Consider the following 19600-nt stretch of genomic DNA (forward strand, 5'->3'; position numbering starts at 1 on the left):
ACAATCAGCCAGATCAGAGGCAAGAGTATGGGCAAAACTGATGTGTTTTTTCTTTTAAAATCTAGAAATATCGTAACCGACCAGCCTCCCCTGTTTGAAAGACTACCAGCCGCCACTGCCTGAGGGACAGAGCACGGAAGATCTCGAGGGTTGGAATAGGTGTTGTTAATTTTCACCCTCATTTGGCGCCCGTTAAGATATGACCCTAACCATTTAAGTGCTTGACCCAAGACACCAAAATTTATTTGAAGGACATCCAATAGGATATCATGATCCACAGTGTCAAATGCTGCGGACAGGTCAAGACTGATAAGTGTCGTGACCTGCTGCTGTTCCACAGCCCACAAAAAGTCATTGGTAACATTGACTAGGGCCGTTTCCGTACTGAAATGTTTTCTGTAAGCACTATGATAGTCGGGTATGAGTTAATTGTCGTTGGCATATGGTACAAATTGACCTAGAGCACACTTTTCAGCTATCTTTGAAACAAAGGATAGGTTGCTGACTGCTTTTAACTAATGTCATGCCCAACTTCTTGAGAAGAGGAACGGAGCTGGGTAATGGCTAAGAACATCCTCGACCCCCTGCTAACTCAAGAATTTCACACTCGGCACCCTGACAAACCTGCACCTAGGGGGAGAGGGCATCCCAAGAAGAATGTAGCTCCTCGGGGGTGATGCTCTGTCAGTAATAGCATTGCGAGTCAGAACACAAAACAAACTACAAACATGGCTTCCCAAGAGTACATTGCCCTAGGTTCACAGTGCCCCCTGTCTCTGTCTTATTAACTTCAGCTGTCTCTCATTAACAATGGCTACTTAAGCCTCTCCCCCACTCTCCTTCAGTGTGAAGTATCGTCCTGTGTCTTTCCAGCCGAACGGAGCCTTTCTTGTCTACCTGCTTTCCTGTTATTGAACTTTTGCTACGTTTTCTCGTTATCTGCCTCTGTCCTCTCTCTGATATTTTGTTCGCCAATCGACTGACCCTTGCCTGGCTTTGACTATGAGTTTGCTCACTGGGTTGGCTATGCTTCCTGGTTGCATCCCCACTCTCCCCTGCACATACATCTGTGAGTGCCTGCAAGCTGACAGCTTGTGAATGACTGAGCTTTTCCAATTACCAATTAACCCATCTTTACATATAGAATGTTCAAAACAGGTATTTTCTGAGCATTCCACAATGTTCCCAGTCTTTGTTGCCCCTGTCCTGACTTGTTCAAATTCAGAAAGAGTGTACATATACAAAAAAACAATAAAGTTTATCACTTTGAACCTATTCTATGTATTGTATTCAATTGAATATGGGTCAAAAAGGATTTGCAAATCATTGCATTCTGCTTTTATTTGCATTTTACACAGTGTCCCAATTTTTTTGCAATCATTCCTTGCTGTACACTCACTGGCCACTTTAATAGGAACTTGTTCTTGATTCTAAGATTCCTGTTCTTGGCTAGCAGGAGTGGAACCCAATGTGGTCTTCTGCTGTTGCATGCTGAGATGCTTTTCTGCTCACCACAGTTGTAAAGAGGGATTATATGAGTTACTATATCCTTCCTGGCAGCTCGATCCAATCTGGCCATTTTCCTCTGACCTCTCTTATCAACAAGTCGTTTCCTCCCACAGAACTGTCGCTCACTCAATGGATTTTTGTTTTGTTTTTTGCACCATTCTGTGTAAATTCTAGAGACAGTTGTGTGTGAAAACCCAGGAGATCAGCAGTTTCTGAAATACTCAAACCAGTCCATCTGGCACCAACACCCATGCCACAGTGAAAGTCAAAGTTTGAGATGACAATTTTTCCCATTCTGATGTTTGAAGTGAACATTAACTGAAGCTCTTGATTTGTATCTGCACGATTTGATGCATTGTGCTGCTGTCAAGGGACTGGCTGATTAGATATCTGCATAAAACAGCAGGGGTATGGGTGTTCCTAATATAGTGGCCGGTGGGTGTGTATATACTGTATATATGGTCCACTTTTTTTTTTACACACATTAAATCATATGATGCTGCAATTAGTTAACAGAGCTTTTTCACTATAATGCTTCATCAACTATTGTCCTTGCTATTATATTTCTATACTTTTTCCACTCTGTCCACAATCTACATTTGGCATTGTTGCATCAAATATTAATATTATGTATATGTATAGCTCAGGATAAATATTAATGCAAAGTTACCTTGCTTAAAATAAATAAATAAATAAATAAATAATAAAACCTCCATCCGTCTGTGTTGTGTGGTCAGTTGTTGTAAGTGTCCTGCTATTGTTTAACCATTCTTCTTTCCCATTCTTCTCATCTCATTATCTCTAGCCGCTTTATCCTTCTACAGGGTCACAGGCAAGCTGGAGCCTATCCCAGCTGACTACGGGCGAAAGGCGGGGTACACCCTGGACAAGTCGCCAGGTCATCACAGGGCTGACACATAGACACAGACAACCATTCACACTCACATTCACACCTACGGTCAATTTAGAGTCACCAGTTAACCTAACCTGCATGTCTTTGGACTGTGGGGGAAACCGGAGCACCCGGAGGAAACCCACGCGGACACGGGGAGAACATGCAAACTCCACATAGAAAGGCCCTCGCCAGCCCCGGGGCTCGAACCCAGGACCTTCTTGCTGTGAGGCGACAGCGCTAACCACTACACCACCGTGCCGCCTCTTTCCCATTCTTTTTTTTTTTTTTTTGGTGAATCACAGGCTGCTGTTGTACTATTTGCCCACTTCTGTTTCAGAATTTGTGTTGATGGAAATTTGTATCTGCAATCGAATGAGTAACCCAGATTTTCTGAGAGAACCCTGATAGAATTCAAAGTGCTGTAAGTACTGTTGTATTTTTTATGCAAGATGAACAAAGTCCTACAACAAGACATCCATTCCCTTGTGTGTTCCTCTTGTTCAGGATTCATCTGCAAGGTTTTAGTGGTATCACAAACTTTTTTTTTTTTTCTGGGAAATCCAACTATAAAATTTCCATTTACTAGTTTCATGTTGCTTAACTTTTAGCCCCAAACACTATACTGTATGTGAAAATCATGGTCACTATGTCCATGGGGCATAGTTTTGCAAGCTTGCAATGCAGAAGGTCTCAGTTTTCTTTTGATTTCCTTCCTCGACAACTTCCAGCTCTCACTCTCTTTCCTCTTGCCCACTTTTTTAAGGGTTTTGCTTCAAAGCTGGCAAGGTAATAGTGTACACACCACAAAGTACATCTACAATTACAGACTTAACATACTGTCATAATATCTTGGTCCATTAAAACACATTTAATTTGGTGAGGGGTCACACAGCTGAGGACATATTACAGTATGCAGTCATACAGTATAATACATTGGATTGCATTGGATCATTTTAATTGTCCCCAAGGGGGCAATTTGGTTTGAAACAGTAGTCAACATAGACACAGAGATAGGATAAATAAGAAAGGACATGAATACTACATTGGTTATCATAATATCATTATATTATAACAACATATAAGTTCCAGTTGATCTGGTTTTCCTGTTTTTGAGGCTTACCAGTGGTATGCATCTGTATTTACTCTGGTGAAAACTTGTCCTGATTGTTGATTTTGACACAGATACACCTACTGTACCTTCTGGAGGGTGTTTTTAATCTGGCCAACTGTTGCAAAGGGGTTTTTCTACATCAGGGAAATAATTTTTCTATCATTCACCACAGTTGTTTTCTTTGGTCTTTCAGGGATTTTAGTGTTCCTGAACTCACCAGTGTGTTCTTTCTTTCTTCTGTACCATATAGTTGATTTGGCCACACCTAATGTTTTTGCTGTCTCTTTGATGTGTTTTTGATTTTTCAGCCTAATGATGGCTTGCTTCAGTGACAGCTCTTTGGACTTCATATTGAGAGTTAATAGATTTCAAAGCGAGTTAAGGGATTACAAATGCAAGTGCCACACTTGAAATAAATTCTAGACATTTTATTTTCTTACATGTAACTGGAATAATAAGGAATAACAATAAAACACACCTGGCCATGGACCAGCTGAGCTGTTTAGTCCAATTACTTTTGGTCCCTTAAAAAGGAGGGAACACATTTTTAAAAATGCTGTATTTCTTACACTGTTCACCTGATTGGATGTAAATACTCTGAAATTAGAGCTGAAATTTACTGGCAGCCTTGCACATATAAGTACTTTGCATAACTTCCCAGTGCCAGTATACCAGCACTGATGTTTCTCCAATGCTGAGTGATTAGATTCAAGAATACAGGAAATACAGTCCTCAACACAGAAATACAGTCCTTTTTGTGTATATCATACTGACTTTTTCTTTCTGTGTTTGTTCATTGCGCCTAATGTAATATTATTGTATTATCTGTTTTTATGAGTGTATTTTTTTCCACTGTGGATCCCAGGAAGATTAGCAGCCACTTTGTGGAAGCTAATGGGGATCCAAATAAAGAATAAAAGAGCACAGTATTCCTCCAGTTTTTCCATAATTCTAGGTTCTCTCTTGTGAACTCTCCTCTTTATCTCATCTCACATGTTTTCAGTGGGATTTGAGTCAGTTGACTGTGGTGGCCATATCAAAAGCTGTAGTTACTGAGCCATTTTCTATGGATTTAGGTGCATGTTTAGGATTACTGGTCTACTGGAAGATCCAACCATAGCCCAGCTTCTTGGCATTTAGCACAAAAATGTGGAAAGGAAAATGTAACTTAAAAGTAGTTCAAGAAACATGAATCAAAGGGAAATAAAGCAATCACAGCTCAAGAGAACACTGCAGCAGCATCATGAAGCTGCTTAAATGATGATAAATAATAATGAAAATATTATAGACTTGTGGATACATATTTTATTTCTTAAATTAAGCTTTATTAATTGAAATCATTAAATAGGACTTCATGTTTAAATACTATTAAAAAAACCTGTTCTGTTTGTTTGTACTATGAGTAATCACACTCATTCAGTAACAAAACATGTTTATTGCCATCATCTCTATTGAGGATTATTGTTATATCTGCATTTTCTTTTTCATTTTCCCTCTTTTTGGTAGTAAAAAAGTATTAAGAAAAGCCCTCTAGCTTGTTTTCAAAGTTCAAGTCTAATGGTGACATTTTGGTGAGTGGGTACAAGGATCAAGGAATTGGCACATCAAGAAAATCAAGAAAAATGTCATCCTTTCTCAGGCTTGCAAAATATTACCTTCCTCTTTCTCACCAGGCATGCAAAACCTATAGAACAGTAAGTGAAACTCCAGTTAAGCAAGTTTGCTGTAGTCATAGCTGAGTGGTAACCCTACAATGGTGCAATTCCTTACTTAATTAAATATGTATGTCTTGCATCAGTATATTATATATATATATATATATATATATATATATATATATATATATATATATATATATATATACTGATGCAAGACATACATATTTTTATGTCTCTTATTGAGTGATATACGGGTACTTTATTCCGAGGCCAAGCTTTTAGTGAAAAATATGTATGTCTTGCATCAGTGTATATATATATATAAAAATGAGTGATTCCACGCTTATGGGTACTGAAATGGGGACATGAACTTATTCACCTAAAACCATTTCTTTTTTTACCATCAGGTCACAAAACATGTAATCTTTAATGAATGATATGTTAAAAGATAACTTTAATTTTCTGAGATGTAATAAAAACATATTTATATGCCAAAGTCAAGCCTATGAGTTCCAAAATGATGTCTGTTACATTACTTCTGTTACGATTGTCCATCTCGCGTCTGTTACAAATTAATTACAATCTAGCTATATACCATGTTAATCTTATTGAAAGAATGTGTATGTTTATTCTACTACACATGTTTATTAATTATATTTGCTAAAACATCACCTTCCTATGTTTCAAAAAGTAATTCTACATTGTTAAAATTGAGAATATATATGTCCACAACACTTCTGTTACGTTCTGACTTTGGCATATAAATATGTTTTTATTACATCTCAGAAAATTAAAGTTATCTTTTAACATATCATTCATTAAAGATTACATGTTTTGTGACCTGATGGTAAAAAAAAGAAATGGTTTTAGGTGAATTTTTAAAAATAAGTTCATGTCCCCATTTCAGTACCCATAAGCGTGGAATCACTCATATATATATATATATATATATATATATATATATATATATATATATATATATATATACACAGTGGGGCAAAAAAGTATTTAGTCAGCCACCAATTGTGCAAGTTCTCCCACTTAAAAAGATGAGAGAGGCCTGTAATTTTCATCATAAGTATACCTCAACTATGAGAGACAGAATGGGGGGAAAGAATCCAGGAAATCACATTGTGGGATTTTTAATGAATTAATTGGTAAATTCCTCGGTAAAATAAGTATTTGGTCACCTACAAACAAGCAAGATTTCTGGCTCTCACAGACCTGTAACTTCTTCTTTAAGAGGCTCCTCTGTCCTCCACTCGTTACCTGTATTAATGGCACCTGTTTGAACTCGTTATCAGTATAAAAGACACCTGTCCACAACCTCAAACAGTCACACTCCAAACTCCACTATGGCCAAGACCAAAGAGCTGTCAAAGGACACCAGAAACAAAATTGTAAACCTGCATCAGGCTGGGAAGACTGAATCTGCAATAGGTAAGCAGCTTGGTGTGAAGAAATCAACTGTGGGAGCAATTATTAGAAAATGGAAGACATACAAGACCACTGATAATCTCCCTCGATCTGGGGCTCCACGCAAGATCTCACCCTGTGGGGTCAAAATGATCACAAGAACGGTGAGCAAAAATCCCAGAACCGCACGGGGGGACCTAGTGAATGACCTGCAGAGAGCTGGGACCAAAGTAACAAAGGCTACCATCAGTAACACACTATGCCACCAGGGACTCAAATCCTGCAGTGCCAGACGTGTCCCCCTGTTTAAGCCAGTACATGTCCAGGCCCGTCTGAAGTTTGCTAGAGAGCATTTGGATGATCCAGAAGAGGATTGGGAGAATGTCATATGGTCAGATGAAACCAAAATAGAACTTTTTGGTAAAAACTCAACTTGTTGTGTTTGGAGGAGAAAGAATGCTGAGTTGCATCCAAAGAACACCATACCTACTGTGAAGCATGGGGGTGGAAACATCATGCTTTGGGGCTGTTTTTCTGCAAAGGGACCAGGATGACTGATCCGTGTAAAGGAAAGAATGAATGGGGCCATGTATCATGAGATTTTGAGTGAAAACCTCCTTCCATCAGCAAGGGCATTGAAGATGAAACGTGTCTGGGTCTTTCAGCATGACAATGATCCCAAACACACCGCCCGGGCAACGAAGGAGTGGCTTCGTAAGAAGCATTTCAAGGTCCTGGAGTGGCCTAGCCAGTCTCCAGATCTCAACCCCATAGAAAATCTTTGGAGGGAGTTGAAAGTCCGTGTTGCCCAGCGACAGCCCCAAAACATCACTGCTCTAGAGGAGATCTGCATGGAGGAATGGGCCAAAATACCAGCAACAGTGTGTGAAAACCTTGTGAAGACTTACACAAAACGTTTGACCTCTGTCATTGCCAACAAAGGGTATATAACAAAGTATTGAGATGAACTTTTGTTATTGACCAAATACTTATTTTCCACCATAATTTGCAAATAAATTATTTAAAAATCAGACAATGTGATTTTCTGGATTTTTTTTTCTCATTTTGTCTCTCATAGTTGAGGTATACCTATGATGAAAATTACAGGCCTCTCTCATCTTTTTAAGTGGGAGAACCTGCACAATTGGTGACTGATACTTTTTTACCCCACTGTGTGTGTGTGTGTGTGTGTGTGTGTGTGTGTGTGTGTGTGTGTGTGTATTTTTTTTTTCCAGTTCCTGTAGGATTTAGCATGCAGTAAAAATAACTTACTTTAATTGCTGATTTTTTTTTACCTTCACAAGTTTATCTGTCTTCCTGGAAAACTTTTGGAATGTTCTATAATAACTAATTCTTTATATACAGTAAATTATTTTGGCAGAGGGGGCGTGATCGAGCGTCAGCTCTGGATGGAGTGGAATCAGGTTGATCTATCAGGTAACACGTGATGAGTCTCACCTGGGACAGATTTATTTGTGTCTGCCTTTTGTGGATGTTTACAGAGTGAAGCTGGTAACCAGGGAGAGAGAAAGAGAGAGAGAGAAAGAGAGAGAGAGAGAGAGCTGGGTAGCCCAGTACCATGTGTGTGTGTTTGTGTGCGTGCATGCTGGCATGTCCGCATGTGTGTGCTGAGTGAAGTAAGATAGAAATAAAATAACTGAAAAGCAGAACTAAGAATAAAATGCAGGAATAAAAGACACCTTGTGTCATAAGTCTGTCTTCCATTTCCTTATTTCCTCGAAACCTCTAGAGTGTCACAATTACTGTAAATACACACACATCTACCAGTGCATCTAAAAAAAAAGAATATTGTGAAAAAGTTCTCTTTTTTTGTAATTTAATTCAAAAAGGTAAACTGTCATCTATTCAAAATTCATTACACATAAAGTGAACTATTTCAAGCCTTTTTTGCTTCAATTTTGATGATTATGGCTATAGCTTATGAAATTCAGAAATCTGGTATCTCAAATTATTAGAATATTTCCTAAGATCAATCAAAAAGGATTTACAATACAGAAATATCCAACTTCTGAAAAGTATGGTCATTTATACACCCAGTACTTGGTTGGGGCTCCTTTACCACAAATTACTGCATCAATGTGGCGTGACATGGAAGCGATCAGCCTGTGGCACTGCTGAGGTGTTATTGAAGCCCAGGTTGCTTTGATAGTGACCTTCAGCTTGTCTGTATTTTTGGGTCGGGTGTTTCTCATCTTCCACTTGACAGTAACCCACAGATTCTCTATAGGTTAGGTGAGTTGGCTGGCCAGTCAAGCACAGTAATATCATAGTTAGCAAACCATTTGGTGGACTACTGCACTTTAGTGGGTGCTAGGGTTAGGGCTAACCCTAACCCTAGGCTCGGTAAAGTACGGCAAAAGTGAAAATCAATATAGCAGATTTCTAAACATTTGCATAGCAACTGTCATGCACCTGCATCAGAAAGGTGGAGCATGTGCAGTAAATGTAAACTATATGGCGGAATTGCGCTCGCTAAAGTGCAAACTATCTGAAATCCGCCATATTGATTTTCACTTTCGCCATACTTTACCGAGCCTACCAATTAGTGCCCACTAAAGTGCAGTAATCCCCCATTTGGTAGTAGTTTTGGCACTGTGGGCAGGTGCTAAGTCCTGCTGGAAAAAGGAAATCAGTATCTCCAAGCTTATCAGCAGATCGAAGCATGGAGTGCTCTAAAATCTCCTGGTAGATGGTTGCGTTGACTTTGGACTTGATAAAACATAGTGAACCAACACCAGCAGATGACATGGCACCCCAAATCATCACAGACTGCAGAAACTTCACCCTGGACTTCAAACACCTTCTGTGCCTCTCCACTCTTCCTCCAGACTCTAGGACCTTGATTTCCAAAGAAATCCAAAATGTACTTTCATCTGAAAAGAGGACTTTGGACCACTGAGCAACAGTCCAGTTCTTTCTCTCCTTAGCCCAGGTAAGATGCCTCTGACACTGTTTCTGGTTCAGGAGTGGCTTGATATTAGGGATGTGGCAGTTGTATCTCCTTTCCTGAAGACATCTGTGCGTGGTGGCTTTTGATGCACTGACACCAGCCTCAGTCCACTACTTGTGAAGCTCTCCCATGTTCTTGAATTGACTTTTCTTGACCTTTTTCAGCCAGCCTTTTCAGCAATGCCCTTCTGTGGCTTACCCTCCTTGTGGAGGGTGTCGATGATTGTTATGGCAGCGGGGGTGTGGTCAACTTGAATGGCAAGGAGTCAGGTTGAACCAGCAGGTAACATGTAAAGAGGTACACCTGTGTCTAATTTCTGACTGTCTGTTAACATACATCTCTGTGTCTATTTCAGATAGCCAGGAACCAGAGAGAGAGAGGGAGAGAGAGCTGTGTTCCCCAACATGTGTGGTTTAATAATTGCACTGAAAAGTGAGAAAAAATAATAAACATACTTATTCTTAAGCCTGCTCCCAGTTCCTCTGTATCCCAAACCTCAGAGAGTTGTCACAATTATCTTTTAGACAACTGTCAAGTCAGCAGTCTTCCCCATGACTGTGGTTGTGTGTACTGAACTCGATTGAGAGATACATGGTATTTATACTGTTTTACTCAAACTTGAAATTAAATATTTAAAAATTGAGATATGGTTTTTTTTTGTGCTGTCGACCATAATTATCAAAATTAAAATAGAAAAATGCTTGAAATGTTTTAGTCTACGTGTAATGAGTCTTGAATATATTAAATTTTCACTTTCTTAAATAACTGATGGAAAATATTGAACTTTTTCATGATATTCTTTTTTTTAGATGCACTAGTATATAAAAAGCACAAGCACAATTTACAAGAAAAAAACTTTACTCCAGGTTCAGAAACAATTTCACAATATAAAGCTTGTTCTCTCAAGAGAACAATTGTCAATTCAAGTCAGTTCAATTTAATTCAGTTAAATTCAGTGTACTTTACTGGCATGACTGTTACTGTATTGCCAGTGCACTGAAATGGCAAAGATGTTTTGTACAAATAGCAATCATATAGACCAAAAAAAAAAAAAACTAGAAAAGCACTCGGAGAGCGCAGACCTCTGCCAAGAATCCTTTTAAAAAATCCGGGATCCGGAAGGTGATCCAGATCACCGCCAAAATTTAATGAATTGTTACTTGTGCCCAGTCACACCTCTGGAAAAAATTTCAGAGCAATCCGTTCATAACTTTTCCCGTAATGTTGCTAACAGACAAACCAACAAACAAACCAACGCTACCGAAAACATAACCTCCTTGGCGGAGGTAACTAGAAAAGCACTCGGAGAGCGCAGACCTCCGCCAAGAATCCTTTAAAAAATTCCGGGATCCAGATGGTGATCCGGATCACCACCAAAATTTAATGGATTGTTACTTGTGCCCAGTCACACCTCTGGGAAAATTTTCAGAGCAATCTGTTCATAACTTTTTCCGTAATGTTGCTAACAGACAAACCAACAAACAAACAAACCAACACTACCGAAAACATAACCTCCTTGGCGGAGGTAAAAAACAGCACTCCAATAATCAGTCAGTGCAAAGGTCAAAGCAGTGTGTGTCTGTCTGTCTGTCTGTCTGTCTGTCTCAGGCTGATACATACAGTGCTGCCAGAGCTTCAGTTACCTATTGACTCTCTAAATAGAAATAAACTTATGTATACATTTTTTTGAATAAGCAACAAAAGTGATAGAAGTAAGCATATATGTGGTACTGATGAGTACCGTGGAATTTGCGAAGTCATTTCCTCACCCAATGTCCCTCTTCCTTTTTTCTCGGAAGAGCAAGCAGCTCTCTTGATGCCAGCACTTTTTTAACCTGTTTTTTCCCCCAAGTGGAAATGATGGTGATAATAATTCTGACTAACACTTGTGTAATTATGTTCCTCAGACCAAAGATTAATGAGACTGTTACTCTCAACTGTCATAATATTGGGTGTGTGTGCACAGCAAATTCCCCAGTGTTGAATTAACACCCAGAGTGTTTATATTGGTCCTCTGGGTGTTAATTCAACACTGAGGAATTTGCTGTGTGTGTGTGTGTGTGTGTGTGTGTGTGTGTGTGTGTGTGTGTGTGTGTGTGTGTTGCAGCTACAAGGACCAGGCCAGTAAGGTAACCGAGTGTACAAGTGACCCTTGCAAGACAGCATTGTTAAGATTAAAGATTGTTGAGACATAGAGTTTTATTTGGTCTTAGTGACATATGCTTATGCTCTGTATGCTTCTCATAACTCTGTGTTCACTTCAGAATGTCAGGCTTGTGCTTTCTACTTCTTGGCCTTCTTGGTAAGGCAAAATGTCTTTGTGCGCTTTCATGTATATTTTCAGTGGGTAGGTGTTCACATAACAGGGTGAGATTTGGAGGTGGGACTCTTAACCATAATTCACAATGCTTAAATATATTAAAGCATTATAAGATATATATATGGCGGCACGGTGGTGTAGTGGTTAGTGCTGTCGCCTCACAGCAAGAAGGTCCAGGTTCGAGCCCCGTGGCTGGCGAGGGCCTTTCTGTGTGGAGTTTGCATGTTCTCCCTGTGTCCGCGTGGGTTTCCTCCGGGTGCTCCGGTTTCCCCCACAGTCCAAAGACATGCAGGTTAGGTTAACTGGTGACTCTAAATTGACCATAGGTGTGAATGTGAGTGTGAATGGTTGTCTGTGTCTATGTGTCGGCCCTGTAATGACCTGGCGACTTGTCCAGGGTGTACCCCGCCTTTCGCCCGTAGTCAGCTGGGATAGGCTCCAGCTTGCCTGCGACCCTGTAGAAGGATAAAGCGGCTAGAGATAATGAGATTATATATATATATATATATATATATATATTTTTTTTTTTTTTTTTTAAGTAGATGACTTGTTTAGTTGGTAAATTGTTTATATATTTTGTATGGTTGTAGTTTTGTGGGGTTATATAGGTAAAGGTATGACAAATCTTCATGTAGTTTAAACAGCATGAATTTATTTCATGTTCAGCTATATAATCTTAGTTATAAATCTCAGCAACATAATCTCAGTTTCTACTGGCAGGCTCAGTCTGTGTTTACTAAGAATATTATCAGTGGAACTGTATTATACATCTTGACAAATACTGTAAACACTAAGAGCCATCTATTGAAGAGGGAGTTACAGTGGCACAGTGGACAGTATTGGTGCCTTACACCTACAGGGTCTCAGTGATCCCATTGTCAAAAATATGTAGGTAATCAGGTTGGCTATGCTAACTTGCCTGTTGGTGTGAATATGTTTGTTCATGGGGTGCAGCAATTGACTGGCATTCTGTTTTGGAGTTACGTTCTCATACCTTGTGCCCAGTGTTCCCGGGACTCCAATGTAAGAGAAAATGGTTTGTCCTATCATTGGGAGATTGTGTGAAGTTTGGCTCCTGAAGATGCCGCAGCCATCCATGGCCAGGACTCTAGAGAGCAAAGTTGGTCATACTCTCTGAGTGGGAGTGATGGCACACTCTCTCCCTGTCAATCAGGGCAATACTTGCACTAATCTAATTGCACTATCCAGCATCACCTAGAGGAGGATGGATTCCTGTTTGAGTCTGGTTCCTCTCAAGGTTTCTTCCCCAGGTTGTCTCAGGGAGTTTTTCCTTGCCACACTAACCTCCGGTTTATGCTAAATCAAAGGATCTAAATCTAAATCCATATCCAAACTTCTGTAAAGCTGCTTTGTGACAATGTCCATTATTAAAAGCACTATATAAATAAAATTTGCTGATTTGATAGGAAAAAGCTGGTTAGTAGTTGGGAATTGTCAAAGTACCAAGTTAGGGAGAAAATTGGAAAAAAAATACTGTTTTTTTTGTTTGAGGCATAATTTTAATGGTATCAGAGCACACATTAAGGACTTGTCCTTGGTGATATTGGTAGCAGTCTAGGGCACACTGCACAAAATATCTGAGAATCGAGAGATGGTTTTGTCTAGATATTTCAAACTATGACCCATATATGATGAAATCCATGTTGGCTTGTAACAGTTCTCATGAAGGGGTGGAGCACAGAGGACGGCAGGACAGAGATCAGGTTTGAAACTACGGTTTTTATTGCCACACTTTTCAGTGAACAAATTCGAATCCAGACACACACCAACACACAACCGGCGTCTGGTTCCGGGATGAGCTCTCTGCTCTCCCTCTTTAAATAGGGCGCGGTCACTGAGAAGACACACACAAAACACAGGTTAATTGACAACAGGTGTAGTGATTCTGCCACTTACCTTCCCTGACTCCGCCCTCCTGTCACAGACCGGCGCTTGGCCACGCCCCCGCTGCCACATACCCCCACCACCCAACTCAGGCCAGGCGGCCGTTCGGCCTGCAGCCGACTCCCCCCCCCCGATGGGAGAGGAAGTCCGCCACGACCATCTGCGCCCCCGGCCTGTGGACCACCTTCAAATTAAAGGGTTGGAGTGCCAGATACCAACGGGTGATCCGCGCGTTGGCATCCTTCATGCGGTGGAGCCACTGGAGGGGTGCGTGGTCTGAACAGAGGGTGAAAGGGCACCCCAGCAGGTAGTAACGGAGGGCGAGGACCGCCCACTTGATTGCCAGGCACACTTTCTCTATGGTGCTGTAGCGCCCCTCATGCACCGACAGCTTCCTGCTAATGTATAGGACTGGGCGGTCCTCCCCCTCCACCTCCTGGGACAAGACTGTCCCCAGCCCTCTGTCCGACGCATCGGTCTGTAATATAAAGGGGAGAGAAAAGTCAGGGGAGTGTAAAAGTGGCCCCCCACACAGTGCGGCCTTTACCTCAGAAAAAGCCCACTGGCATTGCTCCGTCCACTGGACCGGATCTGGTGCCCCCTTTTTAGTGAGATCAGTCAGCGGGCTGGTGACGTCCGAATAATTAGGTATAAACCTCCAATAATAGCCAGCCAGCCCTAGGAACTGTCTCACCCCCTTTTTGGTCTTGGGTCTCGGGCAGGCCACAATTGCTGCGGTCTTGTTAATTTGGGGCCGCACCTGCCCGTTGCCCAAGTGGAAGCCCAGATACCGTACTTCCACCCGCCCAATCGCACACTTCTTCGGGTTGGCTGTGAGACCCGCTCACCTCAGCGACCTAAGGACGGCCCTCAGATGTTCGAGATCCCTCGGCCAGTCATTACTATAGATGATGATGTCATCAAGGTAGGTGGCCGCATAGGTGGCGTGGGGGCAGAGGACCCGGTCCATCAGCCGCTGAAACGTAGCGGGCGCCCCAAACAGTCCAAACGGAAGTATGACGAATTGGTGTAATCCGAACGGTGTGGAAAAGGCCATTTTTTCTCAGGATAGTGGAGTCAAGGGGATCTGCCAGTATCCCTTTGTCAAATCCAGTGTCGAATAAAAGTGAGCCGTGCCTAGTCGATCGAGCAACTCATCAATCTGAGGCATTGGGTACGCATCAAATTTAGACACCGCGTTGACTTTTCTATAGTCCACACAGAACCGGACCGACTCGTCGGCCTTGGGTACCAAGACCACCGGGCTGCTCCAGTCACTGTGGGACTCCTCGATGATGCCCATTTCGAGCATGGCCTCGAGTTCGTCCCGAACCACCTTTTTTTTGTGTTCGGGTAGCCTGTAAGGGCGGCTACGCACTACCACCCCGGGGGCGTCTCTATGTGGTGCTCTATGAGCTTAGTGCAACCAGACAAGGACGAGAACATATCCGAAAACTCGGTCTGCAACTGGCTGACCTCCACGCCAATGCCGCTTTTTGGACCTCCGGCCCCAGCTCCGCCTTCTCCGAAACCACCGACACCAACGCCATGGGGACCTCCTCATTCCAGAGTTTAAGCAGATTGAGGTGGTAAATCTGTAGCGCCCCACCCCTGTCCGTTCGCCTCACCTCGTAGTCGACGTTCCCAACTCGCCGTGTGACTTCAAAGGGTCCTTGCCACTTGGCGACCAATTTGGAGCTCGATGTGGGCAACAGTACGAGTACTTTATCTCCCGGTGCGAACTCTCTAAGGCGCGTACCCTTGTTGTACAGGCGGGTTTGCTGTTCTTGGGCCTACCAGAAATTCTCCTGGGTTAGGTGGGTGAGCGTGTGGAGTTTTGCCCGCAGGTCCATAATATATTGAATTTCGTTTTTGCTTTGTGAAGGTCCCTCCTCCCAATTTTCGCGCAGCACATCTAGAATGCTGTGCAGCTTACGCCCATATAATAATTCGAATGGGGAGAACCCCGTGGAGGCTTGGGGGACCTCTCGCACTGAAAACAGCAAGGGCTCGAGCCACTTATCCCAATTACATGCGTCCTCACTTACGAAATTTTTAATTATATTCTTGAGGGTGCGGTTGAACCATTCCACTAAACCGTCCGTTTGTGGGTGATACACGCTGGTGCGGATCGGCTTAATCCCCAATAACCCATACAGTTTGCGCAGTGTCCATGACATAAACGTGGTGCCTTGATCAGTCAGAATCTCTTTCGGGATTCCAACTCGGGAGATAACGTGGAAGAGCAGCTCTGCAATACTGCATGCTGAGATATTGCGCAGAGGCACTGCTTCCGGGTATCGCGTTAGTCCACCAGAACTAATATAAAGCGGTACCCTCGTGTTGACTGATCTAATGGCCCGACGAGATCCATCCCAACTCTTTCAAATGGGGTCTCGATTAATGGTAGAGGGTGCAAAGGCGCTTTTGGAATGGCCGCTGGATTCACTAACTGGCATTCGCGGCACGCCGTACACCACCTACGAACGTCGCCGCGAATCCCCGGCCAATAGAATTGGGCCATTATTCGGGCTAGTGTCTTATCCTGCCCTAGGTGTCCAGCCATGGGATTAAAGTGAACCACCTGGAATACCAATTCCCGGCAGCTCTTTGGAATTAAAAGCTGCGTGACTCGCTCCTTAGTTTGAGTGTCCTGCGTCACTTGGTATAACCTATCCTTCATAATCGCGAAGTAGGGGAAGGACAGGGTGGCGTTCAGCTAGAACGGTTGACCATCGATTACTCTCACTTGGTCAAACGCATGCCGCAGAGTCTCGTCTCGCGACTGCTCTAATGGGAAATCTGTGAGGGATTCCCCAACAGAGAGAGGAGGAGCCTGCTGCTCCTCACTCTGACGCAGAGATGACGTAGATGGCTCTGTGACAGCTGCTCCAGCCAAAGCGACACCGGGACCTCCCCCTGTTAAATGGCAGGACCCACTCTTTACTAAGTGTGTCATTAAATCCCGAAATCCCGGCCAATCTGTCCCCAAAATTAAAGAGTGGGTAAGGCGAGGATTAACCGCCACCTTCACTATAAATTTTTCCCCTCTGAAAAAAATGTGGACCGACACCAAAGGGTAGCTGTGAACGTCCCCGTGCACACACAACACCTTTACCCCCTGTGCTCCCCCCAATGCCTCGTCTTGAACCAGGCTTTGGTGGATTGAGGTCTGATTACAACCAGAATCCACCAACGCCTGATATGTATCCCCTTGAATACTCACCGGTATGCGATACACTCCGGCCTGATCGAGGGCAGCTCCTGGCGCATCGGGGATCCGAACCACCGCGCCCACCTCCATGACCATGCACTGTTGTTGGAGGTGGCCTGGCTCCCCGCAGCGCCAGCAAGCCGGCCCGGGCTTCCTCTCCACACCGGTGTTCTGGGGCTCACTCACCTGAGGGGGGGAGAGACAGACACAGAAGGGAGAAATGGGAGGGCACTGTGGGTGCAGCGGGCTGGCAGGTGGCGCCAGCCCCCGCCTCCGCGGTGGGGGAATGGGGTGAGGACGAGACACAGGAGGAGAGGGGGAGAGAGAGAGAAGATGAGAGAAGAGAAGAGGCTGTCTGCTGTCCTGCCGCTGGGACAGCCGCCATATGGTCCTCCGTCAGCTCGACTTCCTGATCCAGCGATGCCGGGCGGTGGCACTGGACCCACTCCGCGGTTCCCGCTGGCAAGCATGTGATGAATTGCTCCAGCACCACCTGGTCGATGATCCCCTCGGCGTCACGGTTGTCGGCCCTCAACCACCGCCAGCAGGCATCCCGGAGTTGCTGGCCGAACGCGAACAGCCGGCTGACTTCCTCCAAGCGCAAAGCGTGGAAGCGCTGCCACTGCTGTTCCGGGGTGCGCCCCACGCGCTGGAGGATGGCCCGGCGAAGGTCCGCATAGGCCAGCCGGCGGTCAGTGGGGAGCTGTAGCGTGGCCAGTTGTGCCTCTCCTGTTAGCAGGGGGAGGAGGCGCGCCGCGCGCTGCTCCATCGGCCACCCCAAGGTTTCCGCGACTTGCTTGAAGAGCGTGATGCATGCCTCGGGGTCATCCTGCGGGCCCATCTTTGTTAAGGTGAGGGGGGACGGGCCCGCAGTGGGAGCGTTGGTGGACCCCGCTGACGCGAGGAGGTGCCGGAACTCCTGTCGATCTTCTTGTTGGGCCAACACCAGGGCCTCGAACCGCTGTTCTTGCTCCTTTCGGAGGGTGAGTAGTGCCTGGTGCTGGCTTTGCTGGGCCGTGGCGAGGGTGTGGACCAGTTCGGCGAACGGGGAGGACTCCATGGGGCTGTTAGGCTGCTGTGCTCCAGGTCCCGGGTTTCGGCACCACTGTAACAGTTCTCACGAAGGGGTGGAGCACAGAGGACGGCAGGACAGAGATCAGGTTTGAAACTACGGTTTTTACTGCCACACTTTTCAGTGAACAAATTCTAATCCAGACACACACCAACACACAACCGGCATCTGGTTCCAAGATGAGCTCTCTGCTCTCTCTCTTTAAATAGGGCACGGTCACTGGGAAGACACACACAAACACAGGTTAATTGACAACAGGTGTAGTGATTCTGCCACTTACCTTCCCTGACTCTGACCTCCTGTCACAGACCGGTGCTTGGCCACGCCCCCGCTGCCACATGGCTATTCTCCGATCATGGCATTGTCAAAATTGTCTCCAGTTATGATCCAGGTTTTTGCAAGAATTTAAAAAGATATTTCCAGATTCTTGGGGTTTTATGGCCTCTCCAATTGCGACCTGCCCAGGATGTACCATGCCTCTCCCCCAAAGTCAGCTGGGATTGGTTCCAGCTTCCTCCTCAACCCTGACAGATAAGTGGTATAGATAATGCATGGCTGAATGGATGTCCAGTGGTTTAATGCCACTGTCAAAAGTACATGAAACATTTTTAACCCCTGCATCAGATATAATGCTATCTGCTCCTGAACTACTGGTTCTTATCTCATTCTCATCTCATTATCTCTAGCCGCTTTATCCTTCTACAGGGTCGCAGGCAAGCTGGAGCCTATCCCAGCTGACTACGGGCAAAAGGTGGGGTACACCCTGGACAAATCGCCAGGTCATCACAGGGCTGACACATACCGTAGACACAGACAACCATTCAAACTCACATTCACACCTACAGTCAATTTAGAGTCACCAGTTAACCTAACCTGCATGTCTTTGGACTGTGGGGGAAACTGGAGCACCTGGAGGAAACCCACGCGGACACAGGGAGAACATCCAAACTCCACACAGAAAGGCCCTCGTCAGCCACGGGGCTCGAACCCGGACCTTGCTGTGGGTGACCGCGCTAACCACTACACCACCATGCCACCCCCATGTCTCACTCATACAACCCCTGGCAAAAAATATGGAATCACTACTCTTGGAGGATGTTCATTCAGCTGTTTTACTTTGTTGCAAAAAAACCAAATCTGAGACATGACATAAAATTCTTTTATTTAACAGCTGAACATTCTGGCTTTGTAACATATACCTCAAAAAATTATATGAAATTGTTGTAATTAATGGCACATTTTTTTAAAGAGCAAGTAGAAGAAAAAATTATGGAATCACTCAATGATGAGGAAAAAATTATGGACTCAAGCTATAACTTGCATTTCTAAAACAAATATCCGCACAAGCCTAAATGTGCAAATTAGTCTGCAGTTAAAAGAGACTGCTTGTAGACCTGAATGAGCTGTTGCACCTGGCTGATTGACAGAAAACATGGCCCCAACAAGAGAGCTGTCAGTTGAAACAATGGAAAGGATTATAAAACTCCTTAAAGAAGGTAATTCAACACGGAGTGTGGTAAAAGATGTTG

At 43.9% G+C, this 19600-nt stretch overlaps 1 protein-coding gene across 1 annotated transcript in view; it reads left to right on the forward strand.

The window, feature by feature from the left end:
• Positions 1-269: 269 nt before the first annotated feature.
• The window catches only part of plxdc2a (plexin domain containing 2a), a 98819-nt gene continuing 79488 nt past the window's right edge, over positions 270-19600 (forward strand). The window contains exon 1 of the mRNA XM_060919069.1: positions 270-357. Within this exon, the coding sequence (XP_060775052.1) occupies positions 270-357 (88 nt within the window). The remainder of the gene's footprint in view (positions 358-19600) is intronic.

Source organism: Neoarius graeffei, chromosome 1 (genome assembly GCF_027579695.1).
Source record: "Neoarius graeffei isolate fNeoGra1 chromosome 1, fNeoGra1.pri, whole genome shotgun sequence".
Lineage (NCBI taxonomy): Eukaryota > Metazoa > Chordata > Actinopteri > Siluriformes > Ariidae > Neoarius > Neoarius graeffei.